Below are 16,561 nucleotides of genomic sequence, written 5' to 3'. Positions count from 1 at the left end.
CGTCTTTGTGTGGCTGGCGACGATGTTGATGTGGACGAAGTGCATGAGTGGTTGGATGACGACAAGGGTGATCCTGGGTATCAGATTATATCTGATATCGAGATTGCATCTTTGGTTGCCGGCACAAGTACCCAGCTTGGAGATTCTGACGAGGACAGCAATAATGATGTGGACTCCTTTCAGCATGCCACTACTCCAACCATCCCAAAGCTGAGTGCACTCCGGAGCACGTTGAGTTCTTTCTCGACTACCTGGAACACCTGGACAGCAACAGGGAGATGGGGCCCTTGGGACTTATGGAGGAAATGCTCGTTTTCAGGCAGCACATCATCAGTCGCCAGAATCGTTGTTCCTTGCGTCAGTCAACCATTGTCAGTTTTTTCAGGCCCATTACCCCCACCGTGCCCAGCCATGGCTCCACACCACTGCCTCCCCAAGACAGGCCTTCCACCTCTGAGCCACAGCCCAGCACATCAGCCACGGTGGAGTCACCACTGGACATGAGTTTGTGCCTCTCTTCAGAGTCGTCTGCAGTGGGTAGTCCATCACCACGTCCCAGCGACTCGCCCTTAGGCCACCTGCATCACCTACTCTCGGACTCTTGACAGTGAATTAACAGCAAAAGCTCGCCAGTCTTTCATTTATGCAACAGGTCAGCTCTGGAACTGTCTCCCTCTGTCTGTATTTCCTGCTGCCTATGATCTCCAGTCTTTCAAACGCAGTGTGTCCAGGCATCTCAAAATGATCGGATCTTGAATTTGGCTCTCTATTCTATTTTGTTTTTCTCTTGGAGGGAACTGTTACTGCGGGCTCATGGCCTTTGGTTCCTTCTTCCTCGCATTAAAAAAAAAAAAAAAAAAAAAAAAAAAAAAAAAAAACTAGACCACATGAGAATTTACAGCATTGTGCAGTGTAAAGAACAGTGCGCAGTGTTAAGAAAGTAGACTTCAGAGTGCAAAGACTTAAGTGCAGAGTGCAACACTGATTTCATTAAAGTACAATAGAGCACAAGTGAGAAAAGAATGCTCAGTGTTAAGAAATGAGAATTCAGAGTGTAAAGACTTAAGTGCAGAGTGCAACACTGGTTACAGGAAAGTATAATAGAGCACAAGTGAGAAAAGAATGCACAGTGTTAAGAAATTAGAGTTCACAGTGCAAATGACTAAGTGCAGTGCAAGACTTGATTACTGTAGGTGCTTCAGATGCACCTTTTTACTGTCAGAGTCTGAGAGGAGGCGGGTTATTCATTGAGATGGCAACGGACTTGTTGTAAGTACCCAGAATAATGTTAAATAGTGTACTATATTTTCCATATTCACCTCTAAAACCTCATTCTCTGGTTCCTTTGCATTTATTTCACTCTTGTATGTCCCTTTTTTGGTGTGAATAGGCCCTTAAATAGGTGCTATCCATGTCCAATAGGTAATGTAGGTGTTTTTCTGATTTAGGGTGGGTTAGGATCCATAAGTACCATTCCAGGAGGCAGGGGCCCAGTATCCGGACGGGCCAACTTTCCGGGCATGCCTTTGGCTCTATTATGTCGGATATTGGAGGGATTACTGTATCTTTTGTGTGTCACGTATGGTCTTTATCGACTCTAAACCTTGTTAATATTATGCTGTGTTGTGCAGCAGACTGCTTGTAGTTTTATATAAAAGAATAACTTGGACTAAGAGGTAAATATGAGTGGATACTGCCACGAATCAGAAGGAGCAAGGCTGTTTACGTATGTCGCGAGTTTGGCGATACTCGAATTTGGTGTGGTACAGCCAGAATAAAGCAAATGCTAAACTCGGGTACCGACTGTATATGTACATATTCATGAAGTGACCTCAGACTTGTCAAAAAGTGAATTTGTGAAATGGTCAGACTGGAAAAAACATAATAACAAAGCAGATGTTCAGCTTCATTCTGTGCATTCATAGAAAACATGGAAACTGCATACCTAATCCTGTGATGTGCATTCTAATTTGAAAGAATATTATTTCTGCTGCATCATAAAAGAAGCTGGTATCCTGATGTTAAAGCTGCATAATCACAGTGGTGACATGAATAAATTATGTCACAGAGGATATAAATGTGATATCCCAAGATATGAGGTCTGTCCAGAAAGAAACTTTTTAAATAGTGCATCAACTAGCTGGCTTAGTGTGTTCGCAATGGGACCACTGCATAGTGGCGATCTGGAGCTTTAGTCTAACACTAGTCGCACCATGCCACTTCACTGAGTCATTCAGGTAATGTGCTTGAGTGAATATGTGTTTAGTGCACATGACGATTTGTTGCAAGTTGAAAAATGAAGAATCTTGAAAAGCAAAGCTTTACGTGAAATTGTTTCAAATTTAGAAAAACTTTTATGGAGGTTTTTCATATGTTACAAGAGGCTCATGGGGAGGAGTGTTTAAGCCATACGCAAAATCACAAATTATTCCAGCGGTTCAAATCTGGACAGCCTTTACATAAAGAGACGATGAGCATGTTGAGAAAGTGCGTGCTGTGATCTGAGAAAACTGTCATCTGACTCTCCATGAAGTTTCTGAAGAAGTAGGCATCTGTAAAAGTTCGTGCTACGTGATTTTAACCGAAAAAATGAAGATGCATCATGCTGCCACAAAATTGTGCTGCGCCTGCTGACAAATGAGCAAAAAGTGAACCGTGTCACAGTCAGTCAGGAGCTGTTTGATTGTTTGAATGCTGATGAAAACTGTGAAAAATGTTGTTGGCAGGTGATGAAACTTGGGGATATGGCTACACTGTCGAAACAAAAAGACAGTTGCTGCAGTGAGTTGGAACATCATCAGTGTGACCTAAGAAAAGCGTGTCAGAGTTGCTTAAATGTGAAGGTGATGTTTATCGTCTTTTATTATTGGAAGGGTCTTTTTCATCATAAGATCGTTTCATGTGGTCTGACAGTTAATAAAGAGTTTTACTTGGACATCCTTAAGCATTTGAGGGAGGCAGTACAAAGGAAGAGGCCTTAGATGTGGACAAACAAAACCTGGATGCTGCATCATAACAATGCACCTGCTCTCGTTCACTCCTTATATACGTGACTTTTTGGTGAAGCACGAGACGACTGTCATCCCACAGTCACCAATGCGGACTCCTCCCATGTGGCTAGTTTGTTTTGTTTATTTTAGGTTACACCTTGTACACTCAGTGAGTTGTACTAATAGTAATTAGTGGATGGGATCCCATTCTACAATGTGTACTATATCAGAGCAACATCTGCCCTCCTTCCCTATTCTGTAGCCTTTATAAGTTTCAGAGGGAGGCTGATCTCCCCTAAAATAATGATGGAAAATTTTATGTCATGGAAGTACCGTATTTCCTTTATGATACAGCGCTACAAGTGGTAAGATGCACCCTATAATAGACTAGGTATTTGGGGGGGGAGGGAATATATGAGGATTTAATAGCGTACCGTACTAGCAAGTCTAAGGTGCTGACTCTGCGGTGTCATTTTTCTTTCTGTCACAGCAAATTTTCACATATTGGACCCATTATCAAATATTTGTGGTTATTATTAATTAGATGTACCTAGTCAGCACAGTTTTGTACATTTTTGCATCAGCAACAGCTCGTAGTAGCCACTACAAGGCATGTAAACATACTGGTGACGGCATGTTTACATCTAGCCCTCATCAGCTGATGTTTTTCTGTTCAGTAGTTCGGACAAACCTTTACAACCCACGTCCCCAACAGAGTTAACTCAGTTCAGCCAATAAAGTCATTATCACAAGATTGCTATATTACACATTTATTGCCAATTTCCATTGTATAATACCATGCCTGTCTTCTCTGCTTTGATGCCATTCTGTTCATTCATGGAGGGGTGTCGTCTGCTGAGTGACTGTGCAGACAAGATCGGTGATGTCATCTGCTTTGATGACTGTAGTGAGTGCCCTGTATCTCGTGACTGACGTTCGTGAATGCTTGCATCTCGACTGAGGTTTGTGAGTGCTTTTATCTCGTGGCTGGGATTCATGAATGCTTGTATCTCATGACTGGGGTTCGTGAGTGCTTGTATCTCGTGACTGGGGTTTGTAAGGGTTGGCAAACTCGTTTCCACAATTTGATCTTTGAGTGCTAAGATGCAGGGTGAATTTTTAGTGCATTTTTCTGGGATAAAATGCGTCATGTCATACAGGAAATACGGTACTTATCAAGGAACCAGACAAACTAACCTGAGAGGTTTCATTGGAGTCCACATGTTCATTTTCCCCTGTATCTGATTGTTTTTATTTTGGGGAGGGGGCTCACCCCCCGAGAATCACTGGGGAGTGGTCATGCACCCCAAATATTGCATTATGAATGAGAGTCCATAGTACAACTTGTATTAAGATATCAAAGGTATATCTGCCCTCCTTTCACTCTTTGTGAAATTTTTATTTGGTGGGTGGGGGGGCTGCCCCCCTCTAAATATCATGGTTGGAAAATTGTATATTTGGTAGTGGAAGACCTTCAGAGTAACCAGATGAAGTCACCTTGGGAGTTTCATTCAAATCCATCAGATAGCATTGGATAGGTTAAGAGAGAGAGACACACACACACACACACACACACACACACACACACACACACACACACACACACACACACACACACACACACACACACACACGAGAGGGAAAGAGAACTGGGGAAATGGCTGGTTCAACTATGATAGCAAAAAAAGAAAAGGATAAGGCATGGAACAAATGGAGAAAGAGAGATAATGACAGAACAAAAGAAGAATATAAAAGAACTAGAAATTAATATACATGAATACATAAAGAGGAAGAAAGAAATTTTGAAAAAGGTATAGTTGAGAAATGTAAAGAAGAATGTAAATTGTTTTATAGGTTTGTTAACTGCCAATTGAAACAAAAGGAAGGAATCAATAAGCTGAAAGTAGAAGGAAATGTCTATAAAGATGCAGTTATGCAAGCTGAAATAACAAACAAATGCTTCCAAACAGTCTTCACTAGAGAAAGTGATTTTGTGGAGGAGGAGGGAGTGACTAGAAATGTGTTAAAAGATGTAAAGGTTGAAATGCAAGAAGTATACAAATTACTGGGAACTCAAGATGTGAGGAAGGCCCCAGGACCAGATGGGAGCTCTGTTTTGATACGAAAGGAATGCAGAGAACAAATGGCAGATAAGATTTACGGTCTAATTGTGTCCTCTGGAAGAAGAGAAAGTGCCTTGGGAATGGAAGAGGGCCACTGTGGTACCAGTTTATTAGGGAGGGAACATGGAAGTACTCCTGAATTATATAGACCAGTGTCCCTGACCAGCATAGTTGCAAAACTGTGCGAGAGAATCCTGAAAGACAGATGGATAAAATATCTGGAGGAGTTGGACATAATGGCAGAAAGTCAGTTTGGATTCAGACGTGGAGGGTCTTGTGTTTCCAATTTGTTGAGCTTCTATTCAAGAGCGATAGAGGTGCTACAAGAGAGAGATAAATGGGTGAATTGTGTGTACAGTATTTAGATTTAGAGAAAGCCTTTGACAAGGTACCAAACAAGCAACTAATGTGGAAATCAGAACACACAGGAAGATTGAAGGGGAACCTCATAGAGTGGATGAGAGACCTCTTGAGAGACAGACAAACGAGGACAGTAATAAACGACAGGATTTCTGGATGGAGGGAAGTAACAAATGGAGTCCCACAGGGCTTGATGTTAGTGCCCGTATATTCCTGATTTACATAAACGATATGGTAGATGGAATGAAGTTATGCAAGTCTGTTTGCTGCAAAGATCATGAGTAGAGTTGAAGTTGAAAAAGACTGTAAAATGCTGCAGGAAGACCTGGATAGGATTCATGCTTGGAGCTGGATGTGGGAAATGAAATTCAGTGCAAAAAATGTAAAATAGTGGAAGTGGGTAAAAGTACCAAGAGACCATCACTGAATTATTTGATGGGTAATGAACCAATCACAAAAGTGAGGAAGAGAAGGAATTGGGAGTGCTGCTTCAGGATAATTTGTCTCCTGAAAAACACATTAACAAGATAGAGACATATAATCTCTTGACTAACATAAGCGTAGCATTTCATTACATGGATGAGGAGATGATGAAAAAATTGATAGTGGCCATGATCAGCCCCAGGTTGGAATATGCAGCAGTAGTGTGGTCCCCACATAAAAAGAAAGATATAAGCAGGATCGAGAGAATACAAAGAACAGCAACCCAGATGGTCCCTAGACTGGCAGATCTGTCACACAGGGAAAGGCTGGAAAAACTAGACCTGCCTTCCTTAGAAGAAAGGAGACGGAGGGGTCACATAATTGCAGTGTTCAGGGCCAGGATGGGAGTAGAAAAAATTGACAGAGGAGATCTGTTCGAATGGGATGGGAGAGTAACAAGAGGACGTGGAATGAAACTAAAAAACAAGTTGCTTGAAAGATATCAAGAAATATAGCTTTCCATATAGGTGCATAGACCTGTGGAATAGCCTGCACAAAGAGATCGTCCAGTCTAAACAACTTAAACGAGTTCAAAGTTAAATTTGACATCGAGAAATAGAGACAGGACCCCAGGAGCATAGCTCATTTCCTGTATTTCACAGCAAGGTAAGTACACACACACACACACACACACACACACACACACACACACACACACACACACACACACACACACACACACACGATGTATGACAATAAGATCAGAAAGAGAAGAACTGAGTAAGGTTAAAGAATTAATATCAGTAGTCATGGAGGAAAACAACGAAGCTCAAGAAGAGATTGAAGAGGTGTTTAGGTTAGGAAAGTACAAGGAAGGAGGGGCAAGGCCATTGAAGGTTAAGTCTCAGGCAGCAGTAAATGAAATTATCAGTAGAACATGGAAATTATCAGACAAGGAAGGGTTCAAAAATGTTTGGATAAGGAGAGATGCAAATGAGGAAGAAAGAGCTAAAATAAAGGAATTTGTAAAGGAAGCAAAGGTAAAAAACGAACAGAGAACGGAAGAAGAGAAGACAGTGTTTTATTGGAGAGTCATGGATCAGAAATTAAGGAAGTGGTACCAGCGGAGAGAAGGAGAAAAGAGGGTATAAAAAACATCAAAAATAATCGGAAGGTGGCATATACTAATGTTGATGGTTTAACATCAGCAAGGCTAGAAATCAACGATTTTTTGAGGGTACATGAACCTGATGTTATGTGCTTTGTAGAGACCAAATCAAGAGAATATATTGATGTTCATATGGGAGATGGTAAATACAAACTGTGGAGAAGAGACAAAAGAAAAAAACAGGAGGAGGGGTGATGATAGCAGTGAAGAACAACATAAATGTAGATACCATGGAAATGGGAGAAGGCAGGGCCGAAGTGATAAATATGAAATTAGAAACTGGAGAGAATAGCAAGAGAGATATGACAGTAGTGTATGTTCCCCCTAAGACAAGAGCATGGAGTGATGATGAATACCAGGAAATGTTGTCAGACATGGCTAGCTATTTACAGAAAATGATTGAGAAAAGTAACAATATAATTTTAATGGGTGACTTCAATTGTAAAGAGGTGAACTGGGAGGAATGGGACTCAGGAGGCAGCAAAGATTCGTGGGGCACTACATCATTAAATATAACAATGAACAATGTAATGATGCAGTGGGTCAAAGAAGAGACATGGTTCCGAGGTGAGGACACACCAGCAAGACTAGACTTACTGTTTACCAAAGAACCCAATGTAATAGAATCCTTGAAGTATCTGTGTCCTATTTGAAAAAGTGATCATGTGGTCATTGAGTTTCAGATGATGACAGGGAACGTGGAGCCAAGAGACGAGCTTTATAGGCAGGGAAGATACAACTTTGGGAAAGCAAACTTTACAGGATTGAGAATTTTTCGAAAATGCAGATTGGAGAAAATTCAGAGAAACAAGAGATAAAGAGGAAGTGGGATATTTTTCTAGGCTTCTGTAATTTGGGAGTGGCCTCTTCTCCATCCTTCTGACCTTCCATCCTCTTCTGTCTTCCTTTCTTTCATTCTTTCCTTGTCCTTCTGCCTGCAGGTAACTTTACACTCCCTCTTCTGTCTTTCCTTCATTCTTTCCTCTTCTGCCTGTGGGTGACTTTACACTGAGTGACAAGCCAAATGGTTTCCTGTACAGCAGGAAACCATTTACTATGCTGGGTGGTAACTATATAACCAAATTTTGGCACCTGGTGGTTTAGTGGGTAATTATTGTGCTCCAGTCGGATTAAGCCAGTGAAGGTTTATATCCAAGGGGTGGTTGGGGTTGACTGCTCATGTAATGCCACTCAGGGATGAGTGAGGCTGGTCACTCTTATCTTAAATGTTGGGACCAACTGCCTAGCCCCGGGCTCCTGCGCTCCTCATGGGACAATGTAGGATTGGATGATGGATGGATGGATGGAAAAATTTGTGCCAAGAGGAAGGGGGAAAGAAAACAGACAAAAGGAGTGGTTTAATAGAAGGTGTATGATAGCAAAAAAAGAGAGAGACACGGCATGGAACAATTGGAGAAAGAGAGGTAACAACAGAACAAAGGAAGAATATAAAAGAACTAGAAATGATTACACAAGAATACGTAGCGAGGAAGAAAGGAATTTTGAAAAAGCTATAATAGACAAATGTAAGGATGAACCCAAACTGTTTTATAGATTTGTCATGGCAAACTGAAACAAAAGGAAGGAATCACCAAACTGAAAGTAGGAGAGGTCTATAAAGATGCGGCAATGCAAGCAGAATAATGAACAAACGTTTCCAACTAGTTTTCACTAATGAAAGTGAGTTTGTCGAAGGGGGGGGGAGTGACCAGTAATGTAGTGATAAAAGATATAAAAATGGAAGTACGGGAAGTGTATAAATTACTGGAAACTCAAGATGTAAGGAAAGTCCCAGGACCAGATGGAATCTCTAATTGGGTACTGAAGGAATGCAGAAAATAACTGGCAGATAAGATTCACAGTTTAATTGTATAATTGTGTGTTCTCTGGAAGAGGGGAAAGTGCCTCAAGAATGGACGAGGGCAAATGTGGTACCAATTTATAAGGGAGGAAACAGGGAAGAACCCCTGAATTATAGACCAGTGTCCCTAACCAGCATGGTCACAAAATTGTGCAAGAGAATTCTGAAAGATAGATGGATAAAATATCTGGAAGAGATGAATATTTTGGCTTTAAGTCAGTTTGGATTTAGAAGTGGAAGGTCATGTGTTTCCAACTTGTTGAGTTTTTACTCGAGCGATTGACATGCTACAGGAGAGAGATGGTTGGGTGGATTGTGTGTATTTAGATTTGGAGAAGGCCTTCAACAAGGTACCTCATAAGAGACTAATGTGGAAACTAGAGCATATAGAAGGACTGAAGGGGAACCTCCTGGAATGGATGAGAGACTTTTTGAGAGACAGACAAATGAGGACAGTAATAAAGGATAGGATGTCTGGATGGAGGGAAGTAACAAATGGAGTCCCACAGGGCTCGGTGTTGTCGCCAGTAATGTTCCTGATTTATGTAAATGATATGATAGATGGAGTGACCAGTTAGGCCTATGCACGTCTGTTTGCTGATGATGCAAAGATCCCAAGGAAGGTAGAGGTTGAGGAGGATTGTAAATGCTGCAGGAGGATCTGGATAGGATACATGATTGGAGCCGGATGTGGGAAATGAAATTTAATGCAAAGAAATGTAAAATATTGGAAATGGGTAAAAGTACCAAGAGGTCATCATTGAATTATTTGATGGTTAATGAACCAATCACAAAAACGAGGGAAGAGAAAGATTTGGGAGTGCTGGTCCAGGACAGTTTGTCACCTGGAAAACACATTAACAAGGCAGTTAGAGAGATGTATAAACTCATGACTAATATAAGAGTAGCTTTTCATTATATGGATGAGGAGATGATGAAAAAATTGATAGTGGCCATGATTCGCCCCAGGTTGGAATATGCAGCAGTAGTGTGGTTCCCACACAAAAAGAAAGATATAAACAAGATTGAGAGAATACAAAAAACAATAACCAAGATGGTCCCCAGTCTGGCAGATGTCGTATAGAGAGAGGTTGGAAAAGCTGGATTTGCCTTCCCTGGAAGAAAGGAGAAAGAGAGGAGACATGATTGCAGTGTTCAGGACCATGGTGGGAGTAGATAAAATTGACAAGGAAGATCTGTTTTTATGGGATAAGAGAGTAACAAGAGGACACGGAATGAAACAGAAGAAACCAAGCTTCTTGAAGGATATCAAGAAATATAGTTTTCCTCATAGATGTATAGACCTGTGGAATAGCCTGGACAAAGAGATCGTCCAGTCTAAAAACTTAAATGAGTTTAAAGCTAAATTTGACTTACTGAGAAACAGAGACGTGACCCCATGAACGTAGCTCATTTCCTGTATATCACAATTAGGTAAATACACACACACACACACACACACACACACACACACACACACACACACACACATGAATATAGGGCAAATGACTGAAAATGATACCATCCTACTTTGCAGGAATGATAATAGTAATATAGTAATAATAGGTACTGTAGAATGGCTAGATGATACAAACAGTGATGAAAGTGTAAGACTTTAAAAAATGGCATGTCGAATGATAGCACTGAATCTATATGTCATCTGTTGTCAAGAAATTTTGAAGAAATAAAAATTTATCAAAGGTAATGAGTTCTGGTAAGTGAAGACAAAGAAGGTATGCTCATAGAGTGAAGTAATGACTTTATATCAGGAGAGTATGGATACCTTCAGGGTATGTTAAGAATATCTGTATTGCTCTAATTTCTGAAACTCCTCCTTTATACTTGTCAAACTTAATAATTTCCATTTATATTCTATCATGCACATTGTGACAGGCATATATACCTCTGTCTCATCCTTCTTCATTCATAGTTTCTAAGGTTGGCAGACCCAAATAATACACTACAGCATTGTCCTTCCTTACTCCATTTGCCGCATTTATACTACATAAGAGAACAGAAGCCTTACCTTTACAATATCTGATGCATAGCATTGAGCACAACCTTTCCCTCCATTCATGCAGCACAACCGCAGTTGTTTTCAATAAATTCACTATTCAAGGTGTAAATTATCAGCCTTCCTAATCTCTTTAGTGCTCAGAATGTTTCCTTCTTGGTTTCATTCTGCGTGCTCATGCATAGTGAAAGCAAACTATTTCCTTAAAACTGATGAACCTAAATTTAAATATTATGCCTTCACTACAGTTTGCTCTTTTGCTAATTCCTACTTCAGTATTGCTGCAGTTTATCAGCATTATGACCAGTTCCATAGTTTTGTACAAGGAGATTACAGAATCTAGGAAAGGAACAAGCATTTAGAAATAATTATTGTAGGAGTTATAAACTACCTTTACATTCATCAGTCAAATAAACTAAAAATTTGGACTTTGTGTTACAGGTTATTTACATCCACAACAAAATGCCTTTAATAATGCCTATGGAAGAGACCCATTCTCTATGTTTACATCCTTCCAGGTGCTGGAGAGTAATGCCTTCACGTGGTGGCATCGATTTAACAGGGCAGTATATAAACATCCCTCAGTTCACCATCCCCCAACAGGAGGAGGGTGGCTGCAGCTGAAGGACTGCATCAGTTCACAGTCCATCAGGTTTACATTCAGATAAAGCTGGGGGTCTTAACTGCAGCAACCTAACATTTTAGCTGGTCCCACATTAACAATGCTACTTAACCTTTAGCTGCCAGGTACAGGTAGATTAAAAAAAAGATAATAATAGCAATAATTAGTGGTGGGTGGGGGTGATCACCATCCACTCACGATGTAGTGCTGCTGTTGGGTGTCTGCCCTTTCCTCACCACCTTTCCTTCCATCTTCTTCTGTCTTTCTTTCCTTCATTTTTTCCCCGTCCTTCTGCCTACAGGTGACTTTGCACTCCCTTTTCTGTCTTTCTTTCCTTCATTCTTTCCTCTTCCTTCTGCCTGTGGGTGACTCTACACTGAGTGACGAGCCAAATGATTTCCTGAACACCAGGAAACCATTTACTGTGCTGGGTTGTAACCATATAACCAAATTTTGGCACCTGGTGGCTTAGTGGGTAATTATTGCACTCCAGTCGGATTGAGCCGGTGAAGGTTTATATCCAAGGGATGGTTGGGGTTGATTGCTAACGTAATGCCACTCAGGGATGAGTGAGGCTGGTCACTCTCATCTTAAATGTCGGGACTAGCTGCCTAGCCCTGGGCTCCTACGCTCCTTAGGGGCAATGTAGGATTGGATGATGGATGGATGAATAACAATAATTCATTCATTCATTCATCATCATCTAATCCAGTGTTGCCCCATGAGGAGTGTAGGAGCTCGGGGCTAGGCAAGTTGATCCTGCCAGTTAAGATGAGTGTGACCAGCCTCACTCATCCCTGAGTGCCATAATAAACCCCAGCCACCCTTTGGATATAAACCTGCACCAGCTCAATCTGACTGGAGTGCTATAATTTTCCACTAAACCACCAGGTGTCATAATTTGGTTATATGGTTACCATTCAGAGTAGTTAATGGTTTCCTGGTGTACAGGAAACCATTTGGCGTGTCACTCAATGTAGAGTCATCTGTACGCAGGAAGAAGAGGAAAGAAAGACAGAAGAGAAAGGATGGAAAGAAGGAAGGAAGAGGGGAAAGGGCAGGCACACAAGAGCAGCACTACATTGAGTGAGTTGATGGTGAGTGCCCCCACCAACCACTCAGAAAAAAATAATAATAAGTAATTGCTAATAATAATAGTACAATAATAATAAGTCCCTTTAATTCTCTTTTTTGTAGATGGACCTGAAGAGACACGGCTGAAGTGGAGACACTGGGTGCGTGACAACATGCAGAATCCTACTGCAAAACAAGTAAGTATTGTACAGCAGTTCCATAAAATGGTTAGAGCCATTTGATTAGCAGCCCACAACTCTGCCACTTGATGATTCAGCAGATATATACAGTAATCCCTCAGTTATCCAGATAGCCATTATCCGAACCATCCATTATCCAGATACTGTGATCTGGCTGTTTAGAACCATTATTCATACATCTTTCCATTTCATCTGGACACAATCCTTGCATCTGGGTGGAAATTATGGCCGCACGAACATTTTCCCCTAGCTGGGCCAGTTTTTTTCATGTTTTTTAAGGCCGTGATGATTGCTTGCCTGTGGTTGACCATAATTATTGCTTGGCTGTGGTTTATAGGTCTGCTTGACCAGATAGAGTATGTAAAATTCCAGGAATAAGTGTTTTACAGTGTACTGTATAGGTATACTTCGGTTTAACGATGCAGTTGGTGAGGTAAAAACTCATCGTTAGGTTGGGTATTGTATATCGGGGTAGATTTAACATGTAATGGGATGCATTTTTCAGCCTTGGGTTCCCCTCCCAGCCAAGTCCTAAACCTACCCAAATGAGCCCCAAAATAAGTTTAAAGCCAATCTAAATGGCCTGACAGCTGTAAAAGAAGCAAACCTAAGCTTGACACCTATAAATAACTCACTAAAACCAACAAATAAAATTTGAAAATCGTCAGATATGTCTGGAAAAAATCAAGCTTAGTAAACTGTACCCCAAAATGACAATGTTCACCCCACTTATAGCTAAAACACAATGTATAATCTTAGTCTAAAAACAGTATAAATCAACCTAAACACACAATTTTAGTCTTAAATATCATCAAAATTTGTAAAAATAAAAAATAAATAAAAACCGGGGTTTGGCCATCGTTAGGCGGAGTATGGTGGTATTTTTACCCCCATCGTTATGCTGGGATATCGCATCTAGGTATACCTGTAGTGGCATTTTACCATGGGTTTCAAAGTTGGGGTCCACTATCTGGACGGAGCCACTATCTGGACATGCCTTTAGCTCTGTTACATCAGATAATCAAGAGATTACTTTCATATACAGTAATCCCTGTACTATCCAGACGCCCACTTTCCGGATGCCCCACTTACCAGACATTGTGGGCCAGGGCCTTCGGAACGTAAAAATGGCTAAAAAAAAGAAAAAATCCCCCCAAAACCCGAATTTTTCCCCACCAGTAATTTGAAATTGCCGCGTGGTGCCGAACAGCTGTTTACACCACGGCCCCTTCACCCCTTCCTTCCTCCCCTCTCCCCCCTCCCCTGTCAGGGGTGCCATTTGGTATTTTTCATTACCAAATGTGGGCCAATTTGGTAATGAAAAATTTGTTTGGCAGTGAATCAGAATAATGTATTACCAAACGGATTTTTCACATGTATCCTCATACATTGGATGGAGATGGTGGATTGTTTGCTCTCTCTGATTATTCTGCTAGCCTACATAGCGTGAAAATAATCAACATGCTGTTAATTATAGGGAGAGTGATTACGTGTATTTCCACTTGTATATATAATTAGTGAAGAACAAATGCTAGCTTTATGAATTTGGTATTGAAAAGTTAAATTTGGTAATGAAAATTAAGGAGTGTGGTAATGTGGCCATTGTGATCTGGCAACTCTGTTTCCCCGTCACCAACACCAACAGTTACTGCCTAACTTCAATCGCGAGTAGATGCTTATCGCAATGGAAGCCACAAGGGCTTGTTTTTTGTGAATAAACTGCAATACCTTGCCACTAGACCACATGGGATTTTACAGTGTTGTGCAATGTTAAGGAATTAGATTTGAGAGTGCAAAGGATTAACTGTGGAGTGCAAATTAGCGGTTGAAACTGGCGTGGTGCAGTTAAGTACAATGTGCGGTGTTAAACAATTTTAACTCACAGTGCAAAGAATTAAGTGCAACACAACTCTGGATTACTGTACGTGTTTCTAGGGCATTTTCATCACTGCCAAAGCCTTAGAGAAGGCGGCCACAGTTGTGTTGTAAGTACCCTGGCTGAGGTACAGTCACTTCTAATTCCTCATTCTTTGGTTCCTTTTCATTTATTTCATGCTTTATGTCCATTATTGGTGTGAATAGGGTCTTAAATAGGTTTAAATAGGTGCTATGCATGTCTGGTAGGGAGTTATTTAGGTGGCTTTCAAAGTTAGGCTGGGTTAGGGTCCTTAAGTACCAGTCCAGGAGCCAGGGGCCCACTTTCCAGACAGGACCACTTTCCGGACATGCCTTTGGCTCTGTTACGTCGGATAGTAGAGGGATTACTGTACTTTGCATTATGTAATTGTAATGATGTACAGAAACATAAAGAATTTTATCTTGTATCGATGTCCTTATGGAATTAAACTTGTACATACATGAAGGTGATCAAAATGAGTACAAATACAGGTACCTCTCGATTTAGGTGTGTTGTCTTCCAGAAGAAGTCATGTAATTTGAATTTTGTGTACCTAATTTAAACACAATTTTCCCATAAGAATACAAGTTAAATGAAGGAGTTAGGTTCTGTGAACTCTCTATAGTACTGTATGGTAAATAAAATAGTTATGCTATAATTCCATACATTTAATTACACATGAATTATGTACACACACTACAGTACAGATAGAGGAGAGGCACAGGCAGCTCACATCCCAACAACTCATCTGAATCCATGTCCTGCTGTGACTCAAGTCTGGTGGCTGGCTCTGGATTCCTCTTCTTCAAGAAGTTTAGCATGGTGGTCTGGGTGGTTTTCCTCTGTTTTTCCCCCCAACTCATTGTAGCATTGAAGCTCTGCCAGCGCCTTACAGGGAAACTGTAGAACTTCTCTACTCACTGGGGTCATTCTCCTCCAGCAGAGCAAGTCTTGAGCTTATATTTTCGAATGCATCAGCAAACACTTTTACAGTCAACAAACCTTGGAATTTTGGTTCCTGGGCTGATGTTGCTGCCTCTTGCTCTGCCACACATTCTTTTTCAATGTCCAACAAGTCTTTTATTTCCAGCCATGTTATTTTAAGAAAAATATGTATTGTAAACAAAAAGATAGATTTCATTGTGTTATTTCAAAAACGTGCAATTCCTTCGTTAGGAATGCTAAAGCGGTGTGTGGTGTGGCAAGAGTAACAACAAAAAAGAAGAAAGGTATAGCATGGTGGGATGAAGAGGTTAAGAGAGCAGTGGAGGAAAAGAGAAGTGGCTAGAGTGGATACAGGACAGGGGTTCAGTTAAAACAAGAACTGAATATAGTATATTGAGAAGCATGTTAAGAGACTAGTGGAACGGAAGAGGGAGGTAAATGATGATCTAGGAAGAAAAATGAATGCAAATTACACTGAAAATAGGAAGTTATTCTGGAAAGAGGTGCAGAAATGTAAAGTGACCGTGGAAAGAAATGTGAAAGTGTGAGGGATGAGGACCAAATGGAAAGAATATTTTGAAAGTCTAATGAATGAGAATGGAGAGAGCAGAGCAGACGTCAATATGATTGATTTTGGGGATGTGCAGACATGGAATGTAGTGCCAGGAAACATGACACTCACAGAAGTGAAGAATGCTGTGAAACAGCTGAAAAATGGGAAAGCAGCTGGTGTTGATGAGGTGTATCCAGAGTTGATTAAGTGTAGTGGAGAGAGCAGAATGAATTGCTTGTTAGAGATATGTAAGAAGGCATGGATGAGTGGAACTGTACCAGTAGAGTGGAAAAAGGCTGTAATTGTACCTCTGTACAAAAATAAAGGTGAG

General features: G+C 40.8%; 1 protein-coding gene across 1 annotated transcript in view; it reads left to right on the top strand.

Moving 5' to 3' along the window:
* The window catches only part of LOC145411032 (uncharacterized), a 131,137-nt gene that overhangs the window by 100,220 nt on the left and 14,356 nt on the right, over positions 1 to 16,561 (top strand). Inside the window, exon 16 of the mRNA XM_080281094.1 lies at positions 12,759 to 12,832. Within this exon, the coding sequence (XP_080137220.1) occupies positions 12,759 to 12,832 (74 nt within the window). The remainder of the gene's footprint in view (positions 1 to 12,758; positions 12,833 to 16,561) is intronic.

The sequence above is a fragment of the Coenobita brevimanus genome, chromosome 87 (assembly GCF_032717465.1).
Source record: "Coenobita brevimanus isolate Jiangsu-jjx chromosome 87, ASM3271746v2, whole genome shotgun sequence".
In the NCBI taxonomy this organism is placed as follows: domain Eukaryota; kingdom Metazoa; phylum Arthropoda; class Malacostraca; order Decapoda; family Coenobitidae; genus Coenobita; species Coenobita brevimanus.
This window is presented reverse-complemented; position numbering and strand designations above follow the sequence as displayed.